The sequence below is a fragment of the Microtus oregoni genome, unplaced genomic scaffold, assembly GCF_018167655.1.
Source record: "Microtus oregoni isolate MIOR12 unplaced genomic scaffold, Mior012 000013F_ref0000133, whole genome shotgun sequence".
Classification (NCBI taxonomy): domain Eukaryota; kingdom Metazoa; phylum Chordata; class Mammalia; order Rodentia; family Cricetidae; genus Microtus; species Microtus oregoni.
The window spans coordinates 30,914,831-30,927,606 of NW_024543072.1; the positions used below are offsets into that span (position 1 = coordinate 30,914,831).

At 45.7% G+C, this 12,776-nt stretch overlaps 1 protein-coding gene across 6 annotated transcripts in view; it reads left to right on the forward strand.

Moving 5' to 3' along the window:
* Positions 1-12,776, forward strand: part of Pbx1 (PBX homeobox 1) — a 310,086-nt gene that overhangs the window by 214,048 nt on the left and 83,262 nt on the right. For all 6 annotated transcript variants that reach the window (XM_041662260.1, XM_041662263.1, XM_041662262.1 and 3 more), the window contains one exon: positions 9,496-9,740. In XM_041662260.1, coding sequence (XP_041518194.1) covers positions 9,496-9,740 — 245 coding nt within the window. The remainder of the gene's footprint in view (positions 1-9,495; positions 9,741-12,776) is intronic.

A 12,776-nucleotide genomic window follows, 5' to 3' on the forward strand; every position in this document is an offset into this window, starting at 1 on the left:
GCACCTGTTTAGAGAGCCTGACATCAACCTCCTCTCTGTTCTTGGTCCTCTCTCCTTCCCAGGGCTGCCACCTGCAGAGGTTTGCATCCCCATCTTGCTGGAAAGGGGACCTCATTCAGCAAGGTGAAAAAGTAACTCAGCACTTGTATTTTTTTCCCAATGTGGGCCATTGAAACACAGATTGGGTTAGGACTGGGTTGTCAAAGAAGTGTGTGGATGTCCCTTGGGGTCTGTGCATCCCTCTAGGTCATTCACACCACTGTCAAGGAAATTGACCCCAAATAAGTCAATGAAGGGGGAAAAAGGGCTTAAGAAGATTCTTTTGAGAACATCATCTTTATTTCAAACTTACTTTGGGGCTGGTCATAGATTACTTAGAGTACTTGCTCTGTTGTGGGGACAAAGGGTGGTGGGGAGTTGGGGGTTTAGGTGCAACTTGTGGTACCTCAAAGCAAGCAACTTAGTTCTGATGAGAGCGTTTGGAAAGCTGGAGAGAAAAATCTCTCTGCCTCTATTTCTTTGTGAATATGGCCAGAAAAGTTTCACCGTTAAGAACAGAAAAGACATTTGTTATCCTAAGCATTGACATCAACAAGTTGAACCCACACAGGCCACAGGCCCAGCAAGAGCAACTTGTTTTAATGTTTTGAATGTGGCGTTTCTCCATGCCCTAGCAGAGGACGCTGGCTGCAAGCGCTGAATCCTACCCAAATTTAAGACTGAAGCATGCTTCCCCAAACCTCAGGCTATGAATAGAGTCTTTACTCTCTTTCTAACTGTAATTTATGTATTTTTAATGAAACTTTGAAAGCAGCCACTACAGGAGACTTCAAGGCTAGCTTGTCAGACATAAGGTGAGGCTACTTCCGAGCCAATTGGTTCCCGGGGGTCTTCCAGCCTTCCAGAGGGGCCTAGGCATCCAGTGTGAGCACTGGTGGGTAGGGAAAGACACAGATGCTTTTGGACTCAGGGAGAATACAGTCTGGAGAATCTATGTGAAAAGCAGACACACAAAAACCGGGTATCGTGGGGAGGAGGAGATTGGCAGATGAATACCTGTAATGTTTTCTCCACTCAGGTTAGAGGAATTGGCAAGTCTAAAGTCAAAAGAAAGAAAGAAGGAAAGGAAAGAAGGAAGGAAGGAAGGAAGGAAGGAAGGAAGGAAAAAAATAGTGGGTAGCACCCGAGGAACAACACCCAAGGTTGTCCTCTGCTTCTGCTTCCCCAAATATATAAAACACAAGATTCTCAAAGCAGTGAGGGCCTTACAGTGCTTAGAACAGCAGCACAGGAGCCCAAGCAGTAGGGAAGGGGGAAAAAGTAGAGGGTGCGTTGAAATATACTCTATACATTGAGGAATGATAGATTCGCGGGATGCGATGACATCACTGATCAGGGCTTATTCAGAAGCACACATGGGTAGTGTGTGTATGCATTTGCGTGTGCCCGTGTATGTGACTGCACTCACTGGCTTATGCTTGTTCTTTCTTTTCTGTAGATTTACAACATTCAGGAGCCAGACACCAAACTCTAAATCTGTTGTTTCTGATTCTTTGCCAATGCCTCCTTCTCCCAAAGGCTTTAGCTCGAACAGTACGGGGCAACCTCAGACTTGCTTTGTAGCTGAGGGTGATCTTGAACTCCTGATCCTCCAGCCCCAACTCAGGAGTGATGTGTTAATAGGTATGAGCATCAAACGGACCCTCCTTGTACCAAACACTGGATTATGCTTTTGTAAATAATAATAACAGGCCAGGGTGGCAGTATATGCCTTTAATCTCAGCACTGGGAAGGCAGAGGTAAGTATATAGACCTCCTGGTCTATATATATAGTGACTTCCAGGACAGCTAGGACTATGTAGAGAGAATATGTCTCAAAAACCAAAAATATAATAATAATAAATATAAAAAATAAAATAATAACAATAACAACAACAATAATGGCAATCTTATTTTGTCCATTATAAGAACTGTGGCAAATTGCCATTGTCACCACCTACTTGATGATGAAGAAATTGAAACTAAGAGAGACCAAGCCACACAGTGAGGATCTGAACTCTGGCCTAGCATGGAGATAGCCCACTCCTATGTCAGTACATGTTCCTATGCCATGTTTCAGAGCTGAGTGAAGAGAACCCCAACAGTGTTGTGGGGGGCGGTGCAGGGAGCTAATCACGCTCTGGCAAGAACTGGGCAATATCCTGGGCTCCTTATCAAGACTTCAAACCTCAAAACATTTTCAGCCTAAGGCAAGAAAGAATTAAGAACCCTCTCCTGCTTTCCACAGTGACTTTGTGGAGGAGATGCCTCTGTCACGAGAAGCCTTCCTCACCATGGAGTGCACAACATCCTCCAGCCAGTGGCTCCATGTCTCTCTTGCTTCTTATGCGTAACCACGTGGGAAGTGGCTTCTTGCATCATGAGCTCCCATGTGCAGTCCAGGCCTTGTGCACTCTACCCTGGCCCTCTCGCGTGCCTCAGCCCCTTTCCTCAGATCTCTGAATACATCATGGATCTGAGGGCAGAGGCAGCATGAAGTCATGCCCCAACCCTCAGGTTCTGTAGCTTTCCTTTAACCAAAGGGGTTTCCTGAGCAGCGATACAAGCTTCAGTTATTAAGATCTATAAGTCCCTCACTCAGGCAGCCGGCAACCATCCAGAAATGCAAGCGCCTGTTGCCCAGTGCATTAGCTTTCTCACTGCCAGCTGGCCCGGGGAGACTCAGTGTGCCAAGCAGGGAATGTGTGAATGGGATCCATGCCCATACATCCCCCGAGAAGTAGAAAGTCCTGTGACCAGAAGGGCTGGAAGCTAACCCAGAGAAAAGACAAGAAAAACTCAGTGCATCTCTATAGAAAGCCCCTAGACATAAACACCCAGAATAGTAGTAGTATCCCAAGAGTGTCCTGTGTTTTGTTATCCTCCTCCTGTGTTAAAACTTCACCCAAAGTTCCACATGTGGTGGCTCTTGGCCAAGTGTGAAGAAGCGAGTGCATTTTCAGCTCCTGGCACAGCCATGGCACCATAGTAAACACTCCATAAATCTACATGTCCGGAAACATTTGTTGCTGGAGGGAAGTCTACAAGCCCTCTTCTGGTCATATATGCTGTTATATACCTGCTTAACAAACCAAGAACAATGTCAGAAGAATTAAAAGATATCTTCAACCAAATACCACAGGGACAGTGACAGCTTAGGAGACTGACTCATACCTAGGCCATTGTGATTCTAAGAGGACAGTGAGTACTGGGGTAACCGCCAGGTTTACAGATTCTGTAAACTGGGGCCCCTCTGATGGGGTCACTATAGGCCAGCTGCAGAAGATTCCCCACTTGGTGCTCTGAGGTCTGAGTGGGCTCTCTGGGGTCCATCCATCAACCGCTGTCTGGCAGCTGCCTGTATTGCCAGATTGCGAAACTGGGGAAATCAAATGGTTAATCATTCCCATTTACTTGATAGACGACTCTTTAAAATAATTCCCCAGGACAGCTTTTCCATCAAACACAGAAGAGGCTTGCGAACCGGGAGTAAAGAGCACCCGCACATACAACCCCGAGCTTCGGGGTAGCAAGTAATGGAGGATGTGGGGCCTGACACGGTTTAAAAGAATCTGTTTATAGCAAAGTTATTTCCCAGCTGGAGAAGCATCTAGTAGTTTGTGGATGATGACTGCGCCTGTGGGAAGTGACTGAAGCTGGAAGGACAGGGGGATCTCCAGATCTAAAAGTAGTTGGTGTAGAAGTAGGTCCACAGATATGTAAATTACGGCCTTCTAGAAACCAGAGTCCATGTCTGTGGCATCTTGGGAGTTGCAGTACCCAGCTCATTTTTAATACCTGCTTAGTACTAATTTGGCTCACACAACACTCCACAGTGTCCTTTCGTTGTGACTTTGTGCTTGGGGTCTCTTTGCTGTCAGGCCCTACTTTCAGGTCTCATTGGAAATCCTTCACAGGTACTGGTTCTGTGTCTGGTTCTCCCTTGCACCGAGAATCTTTGCCATGGACAACGTGGGCCTAGAACAGACATACCAAGTTAAGTCTACGGAGCTCAGGCTTACTGTCATTATAGTGTTGCTTCTGTAGGGTTGTCAGGCAGATCTGACTTTCTTGAAATGGGTATGGACGCGACGACTGAGAGAAGCCTTCTGTCTCCAGTGTAGCTTAGACCTGGAAGGTGGGCGTATGCAGGGAACTGACTGCCTGGCCTAGAAGGGCGGTGAGATACAGATGCGGGGATGCCACAGTCCTACATCCTACTTGGCTCCCATGCACTCGCGCTCCAAGGACAGCTGAATAGATGCACACTGTGAGATCCACGAGCTCGTGCTGGGTCATCAAGCCACCACTGCTTTCCAAGAACTCAGTCTTGCTTGCAAGGTGGCAGGAGTCCTGGCTGTGCTCCCCTTGTTCAGGTTTTAGCAGAGTGGCTTTACCTTTATAATCTGTGAGAGTGCAAGCTGAACTTGTGTTTTATAGCATCCAGTGTGTGGAAGCTGTGTCTGGCTCCCAAGGGCTGAATATTTTTTGTTTCTAAAAGTACGAGGGCATCCTAACCCTGGTTCCACAGGCCTCAAAGTCTCTCCTCACTGGGGAATGGCAGTCTGGCTTAGAAAAGGCAGTACCATTGGGGACTGTGAAACTCTGGGGTTTCGAAGAAGCTCTCTTGAGCCTTCCCTAAGCCATGTCTCTATCCAGTGTCTATCCTCTCCAACTGTCTCTTTTCCCACTCATCTGAGCGACTTTCAAGTTTGACCCCTATGCCCTAAAACAATGCTCTCTGTAAATGTGTCTTCTTCCCTTCCTGCCCACCTTTGGGAGCTCGAATCCAAGCAGATCCATTTCCCCAGCTTTATTGGAGATGTTGGTGGCTGTGGAACCCTCCTGTGTACAAGTCCTTGGTGGGGAGAGAGTGCCCTCTAGTGGCGACCAACTGGGAGTGGCTCTGGACCAGTGTTGCTCAGCCAAGGACAAAACAGTCCTTAGCAGGGCCCTCCCACCAGTTCTCTGACTGTGCCTTTGGGTTTGGTTTGTTTTTCTCCTTGTGTGAAGAAAATAAATAAAGATTGAACAGCGGGAGGCCAGTTGTGAGAGCAGCTCCTCACCGGGCTGTGATAGTCTCCTTATCTCTGGAGTTTTAACACAGGATTAACCCTAGGGCAAGTGAGGGCAGCAAGGCCTTGACAACCTTTCTAGAAATCACTTGCCTGTCTTGACTGGTCTCTGTCTTGATTGGGATGGGAGGGGGGAATATATGGGTAGAAAGCTCCTTTAAGAATTATTACCCAACAGGGTTAAATATCTTGAAGCAACGCGCAGCCAGTGGGGCTGTTCAAACTCTGTGTTACCAGCATCCTCAGGCATCAGGGCCCTTTAAAGCCTGTTTGGAGGAAAGCTGTGGGGAGCGAGAGGGAAAGGAAGGGGAGGGGGTGCAGGGCACCCATCAGGGAGGCGGGAACCTGATCATATGTGATGGCTGCTGGATTAGGTAACAGCTCGGCTGGCTGAAATTGGATCTTGGAGGACGAGTATTAACATCTCTGGTGTCCCAGTGAAAGGTTCATTTGAGTCTTGCATGGCGCTAGAAAGATAAAAAGGAGCTTTTAAATAATCATTTTGTCTCCAACTCACCAGAGCACTGACTTCAAGCCATAAATAGGAAGCATCACTTCGGTTAGCTGTATCAGCTGTTTCGCTCATTTATTTAATGCTGGTGGGATTTTTTTTCTTTTTTAACTGACTAGCTGAACAGTTTCCGGGTCAGTGAATCCCAATACCTGTTTTTATAGTGGTATCTTGAAATCTTCTTCTAGGGAGAAGTATGGACCTGCAAGATTCCTTCTCCAAATGTAGCCCAAGGCCTTCCGAATCAGAATCTCCTGGGTAGTAGAGCACAGCCAAGGTTTCCCCTATTTGCATTTAGTTCTTGCACATATGCCAACATTGTCTATTTTCATGATTAGAGTATAATTTAGAAGGCTCAATGTGTGTGGGGATTCGTCTGGGCTTTTTTTTTCTGTACCTTTTCATTCTTTTATTTTCAAATTTCTGGTGGAACCTATTTATATATTTCTAGCAAACCCAAATTTCTTTTGAAAGAGTATTTGTTGAAAGCATTTATGATGTAAAAACTAAGCACGTTTATCGTTGCCTATCCCACTCCCTCCCTAGGTAAATCTTCATTCCCCATGCAGGAGTCAGCGCACCCCAGTGCACTGTCTGCCTAAAACCTCCACTCTGGATAAGCATTAGCACTGTTAGACTCTGTCTCTCCCGCAGCAACCTTGGGGAGTTCCTTATCTTATTTAAAATATTTAAAATGTCAAGGACAAGCAAGATATTCATTAGTTTGAGAAGAATTTATGAGGAGGAGCTTGGCTGTTTAAAAGCACTGAGTCCGGGGCATGACTCCAACCCAGAGAATCGTCTCAGGGAATATCAGGCATATGGGACCCAATAGTGCCGACCTCCTCATGATCACCTACCTGCTCTGTGTTCTGTGGGTGCCAGTCTCTCACAACTGGTTTTGCTAGAGGGTGAGTTGGGAGTTTAGGAGGCCATCTTTGGCACCTACTCTGTTGGAGAAGGGGAGTACCAGACATTGCTTTGGGCAGGAAGAGTCTGGGAGGGCTGACTTTTGGATAATGTTCTTTTGGGCAGTGCTGTTTTTGATGATGCTGTTGATGATGCTGTTGTCAATGATACTGTTGTTGATGATGGTGTTGTTGATGATGGTGTTGCTGTTGATGATACTGTCATTGATGAGAACAGACGATATCATCTCTTAGTGATGGGCCATGTCCAGGGAGCATTGGCTGCAGAGTCACCAGGAGAATACCTTCAGGCTTATTAGCACCTGGCCAAATGTTATCATCCTTAGCATGGTAGGAAGTTTTCTTAGCCCTGGGAGTTTGCTTTGACCTCTGCTGAAGGGAATGTATTTGACATTAGAGCCAGAAAACTGGCTTCAGAGCAGGGTGTAGTGAGATGTAATTGTAACTTGAGCATACAGTGGAAGCCAAATAGGGGCCTTGTGAGCTTGAGATCAGTCAAAGGCCTATAGTAAGTTCTGTGTTGAATGAATGAAACAAATGAAAGTGGATGGGAATATTGCCTTGTGGGGGCTAAAGAGATGGCTCACTGGTATGAACCACTCTTTTGGAGGACCTGGTTTTAATTCCCAGCACCCAGTCAGAGCTCAGTCAGGCTGGTATCTATCTAACTCCAGTATTTAATGGCTCAGAAGTAATTTCTTTTTTGAAATTTGTAAGTGGCTCATAAATATCTTTTTGATAAAGTGATTAAAATTCTCCATGCCAAGAAACACACCTATAAACCCTACAAGTGATGCCTTCATACCTTCATTGAACAGGTGAGGGAGGCTGTCTGGACTTTGAGACCCCACAAAGAAGGTTAGATTCTCCTCAGTGTGTTCAGAGCCCGCCATGTTGAGTTCTTCAGAGAACTTTGGAGATCTGAGTGAAATGTTTACCACCCAGAAGAACATGGCCATGTTGTTAACAGTCACCCCAAGGGACAGTTTTCTATCGAAACTTTTGAGCCTACAAGAATGAGTTTTCACTCATTCTCCTCATGTCACCTTCTGTTATCCCCGCTGTAGCAACCTGGTTTGTGTATGGGAAGAAGACTTGTGGTGTAGAAGGGAAAGACTTGTGGGTGCGCAAATGCTGCGGTGTGCACGTTTAGGCTTCTTTTCTCCTCTCCATCTCTCCGTCCTTTCTCCTTCCCTTTCTACTTCATCGAGAAGTGCCTCTTATAATCTCCGCCACCACCTGTGACCGCCTTCCTACTTCCCAGTGTTTGATGAAAGCCTTGCTGTAGTTGTCCTCCTAGAACAGGCATCATTAGAATTTCCTTCAGAATGAATTCACCAGGATGGTATCTCTTTGAAGCCAGGGGCATGAGGGCACAGCCAGTAGTGATGCGGGCATCTCCTGTGAGGGGCTGACTTCATCTCTGCATCTCCTTATGTTGAGCTCATTCCTACCATCCCTAACACAGCCCTTGGAGTGAGGAGGACTACCTAGGAGACTGGAAGTTCTTGGTACCCCCAAACAGTTCTTCACTCTCAGGGTCCTTGCCTGTCCATTGGGACGTCACCTCCATCCCTAAACAAGGCCCGAGCAGTGGCCCTCTTCTCGTCTTCTAAGTCCTTTCTTCCTTTTCTGCTTCTCCCAGAATTCTCTTCGGTTTTCTTCAACATTGAAAACAGTCTTCCTGTTGTCTCTCCGCAAAGGCTTGGCAGCCGATGCCACAACTGGATTTAGTCGAGTGGTTTGTTTATTTGAAGGCAGATTATGTGCAAGAGGGACAGAAATGTCTCTTGTGAGACGCGCAGCTGGATCACTTCATCTGTTTCAGTCTAAGTCACCCCACCCACAAAGTTGTGGTGTTTCCATAAAAAGCAGCCGGGGTTAGATCTGAAACTCGGTTCTACCAGAGCCCTGGGGTTGCTGAATCCTTGAAAACGTCTCGTAACAAAGACCACACCCTGGCTGTGCACAGAACCGAGAGCTCGCCACCCAGAACAGATGGATCTCAGTTTTAAAACCAGCATGTCCCTATGCCGGGGTTAATTTGTCTTCCCATTTTTCTAGACTACTCTTTATTCCTTCAGCTAGTCCATGGAAAAGGTCTCAAGATTTAATTGCATGAACTAGATTTACCCTGCTGAAGTTATTTTGGAAATGAAAATATAGGTTAATTCAATATTACAAAGACAGTCACAGAGTAAAAGCCACAAACAGAAATCTAAAGAAAGAAATGAAGAAATTTTTTGTTGTTGTTCAAAACCTTACAGTTTGAAGTTTAAAAAAAAAATCCTATTGTGTTATAATTAATGTTTGCAGTCTGATACTGATTGTGATACAGCACATATAATGGGAAGTTTGACTCTTTTGTAGAGTTCAGTTTATCAATATTCACTAGATTTGCATGGTTGTGTGACCTGCCACCATCATCCGACTCTCTTGGGAGAGGGTAGAGACAAGGCCTCATGTAGCCCAATCTAGCTTGTAACATACAAATACAATCTCAATCTTTCTCTCTCTCTTTCTCTGAACCCTGATCTTCCCAGTTCCTGGGATTATAGCTATGACCACAGTGCTGGACTTTCAGCAACTTCATCTTCCCCAAGTAAAGCTCCACACACCACGGCACTGTCTCCCCATGTCCCCCCCCCCACTGTCTCCCCATGTCCCCCCACTGTCTCCCCATGCCCCCTTCCTCCCACCAGTCTCCTATTCTAGAGACTTTGTCTAAGTAGAGTTTCTTTGGAGCAAAGCAAGGGTCTCTTTCCACATTTTCACCCTCTCAGGTCTTGTCCAGCCCTTCCTCCTTTCTCCACAGGCCCTATGGCAGGTAATCCGGAAGCCAGTGTAGCCGAGGAACACAGCGGGGTTTATGTTTTGCACTTGTTAAATGTTTCCCTTGAATTGCTGTTAAAACTTTTTTCTCTTTTGTCTTTCTCTGTAGTTTTGAGTATTCGGGGAGCCCAAGAAGAAGAGCCCACAGATCCCCAGCTGATGCGACTGGACAACATGCTGCTAGCAGAGGGGGTGGCAGGGCCCGAGAAAGGAGGAGGTTCTGCAGCAGCGGCAGCAGCGGCAGCAGCTTCTGGGGGCGCAGGTTCAGACAACTCAGTGGAGCATTCCGATTACAGAGCCAAACTGTCACAGATCAGACAAATCTACCACACGGAGCTGGAGAAGTATGAGCAGGTAACCACACACCCTCACGCCGGCCCTTGGCCGAGGAAGGGGAGAACAAACTGCCGCTTACGCTTGCAAACCTGCCTTGGTTAGTCCTTTCCCGGAGGTCGAGGCTTATGATCCTTGAGTCTTGAATTCCCTCAAGACCCTGGTCTCAACTAGGTAAAGCCCAAGCCTTACATTGGGCAAGACACTAAACAACATGACATTGTAAATGATGGCCTTAAGAAATATGCATGATCAATGAGAGGAATTCCCTGTGCCTGGAACTCCAGACCACTTGAGGGATGTGGAAATGTGCCCAGAGGGACTCCCTGGTCCCCCAATGCATGGGCCATTATCGGAGTTACAACCTGATTGCAGCACATGCTAGCTTCCCTTGGCCTTGGGAACATCATTCTTTGGATACCCCGAGAATCCCATGGAAAGGGACACTTGTACCTGACCTTTCTTTCCATGCTAGGATCAGCTGAATCAAATGTACTCTTATCTGCATCCTGTATCCTGAAGGAGAAGCAGGCGTTTCATAGAGAACTATAGATTTGTGACAGATTGTTGGCATCCTCTGATAGAAAGAATATGATGAAGCCGGGCAGTGGTGGCGCACGCCTTTAATCCCAGCACTTGGGAGGCAGAGGCAGGCGGATCTCTGTGAGTTCGAGACCAGCCTGGTCTACAAGAGCTAGTTCCAGGACAGGCTCCAAAACCACAGAGAAACCCTGTCTCGAAAAACCAAAAAAAAAAATAAAATAAAAATAAAAAAAAAAAGAAAGAAAGAATATGATGGCTTTGAGACACAAAGCACCGTCCAGAGATGCGGTACACTCCCTGGTTAGGGAAGATCCCTCCTGTCCCCCATACATTCGGGCTGCTATATCAGTGCTAATTTTCCAGCCATTGTGATCAATAGTGCTCTATCAGAAGTCCTTTAACTTTCCTCCATTTATTTAGCTAACAAACACATTTGTTGTCACCATTGGATTCTATGCTAAACCTGGGTTCTATAGGATGTCTTTTCTATGGAGTAGATTTTCTTTTGCTATTTTTATGAACCCGAAAAAGGAAAAGAAAAAAAGAAAAAGCACTCTACATACGACCGCCTAGGTAGATGGCAAATGCAAACTTAATAGAAAATTTAAATTTTAAAGTAGAAATGGACATTTTAAAATTTAAAGTGGAGAAAGTTTCATTATTGCACTCCTGCCCACCCTTGAAGTGGAGGATACCCACCAAGTCCACTCTTTCACGCAGGAGGAACCGCTCTGCCTCCTTCAGTTAAGCATAGTGAAATTTGGCCATCAGACGGGTGTAACTGAGGCTGAAGAAAGGAAAAGAAAAACCAGCATGTTAAGAACTGCGAGTCATTGCCCTGTACCTCCTTGGAAGAGGACACATGTTCTTGACACACTGTTGGCTCATGGAGACTTCTCTCGGGTCCCAGGAGAGTCTGAGATAAGCTGCTTTGCCTAATCTTGATGCTTTTCCCCACATGGACCATCCTGAATCTGGACTCTGCCCCAACCTAGTGGGATAACTTTAGGAGATGCGTGTGGGGCCTTTTCTAACAAGGTCTCTGGATGGCCTCTTCTTGGTTTGTCTTATTTGTGCAATTCTTACTCCACCTTCTCCAGGATGTCTGGGCTCTGCCTAGAAACCTGCCTAGACCTGACATCTAGGTGAACTCATGCCAAATAAGCAAGGCAAGAAAGGAGCTCAGAATAGAGCTCCCTCTAATCACACAACTGCAACGTGTGCTAGACTTGGAGGTGTTGAAAGATGGCTTTATTGTTTGTTTGGAATGCAGACAGCACAAAATTGATTTCTCCATTGAAACCCCCTTGTCCCTCTCCCATCCTTGTCCAAAGTGGGTGACCATTTGGGCAGCAGGAGTCCCTTCCAATAGCATACTCACTTGCAAGACATCAGGGCCAATGTAATTGCCCTTGTTCTTCCTTACCAATTTGTTGTTGGATGCATAGGACTACTTGTTGCAGGCAAAGAAGGTGGAATGTAAGAGGTTAAACATGTGTCTGAGGTCACACATCCAGTAAGGAATAGAGGTTGCCCTACATGCCTGTTTAGACTCTTATTGAAAGAAGACCTGACTTCATTAGGAAAAAGGAAGTATAGCCATCAGTCAACATCAAATGGCAAGCATGTCCTGTTGCCTCCCTGGGCTGGACTACTGGCACCAGGCTAGTGATAGAAATGTTCCCTCTAGAAACTTCTCATGGATTCCTGCCTATTCTAAATCATAGAGATGTTGGAAGTGAAGAACTTCGGGGAAAGCCCCACGAGTGCACAGCAAATTATGCAAATGTAGCGGTGGTCGATTTGTCTCATATATTTATTAGATTTAGGAAGTAAAGCGTCATGTCTCCTTATTTATGTTGGCAGTTTCTGGGTGAGAAGTGAATTCTGCTTAGCACATTCTGGATGCTTAATAATTTATTGAAATTAGTTTGTTAATTATAATAAATAGCTGCTTGTAAGGCGATGGCGCTGTTAACCTTTCAGCTGGTATGTTTGAGAGATCCATCTTCTTCATTTTTCTGTAACAGTTCCTCATGGGGGCTTTGTTAAAAGTAGGGAACCTCAGTCAGGTAAAATGTCACCCTCCATGTTCATAGTTGTTACTGTTAATTTTGCTGTCTTTGTTTTGTTCTTTGTATATTGATAACAGATAACCACACACAATAACTTCCCTCACCCTCAGCCCTCCAAATAAACCCAACAGGCAGGTTACTATTTTATCCCGAGATTATTAAATAAGGAAGCTTCTAGAAACTTTCATCATTATTAAATGATAGTGATGCAACACTTCCGAAGCAGATCATGATGGTGGCTAAGGTAGGTAAAAGCTGACATACTCAAACAGATTAGAAAAAAAATATGGTATCAGAAAAACCCAGTCTTATTCCAAGGTCTGTTTAGAGAAATGACCCTCTTGTTGCTTTGGGGAATTCCTCAGCTTTTATAAACAATGTCACTGGAGTGTAACTCTCCAGTGCTGAACTGGGGTGGAATAACAACAGTCCACAGCTA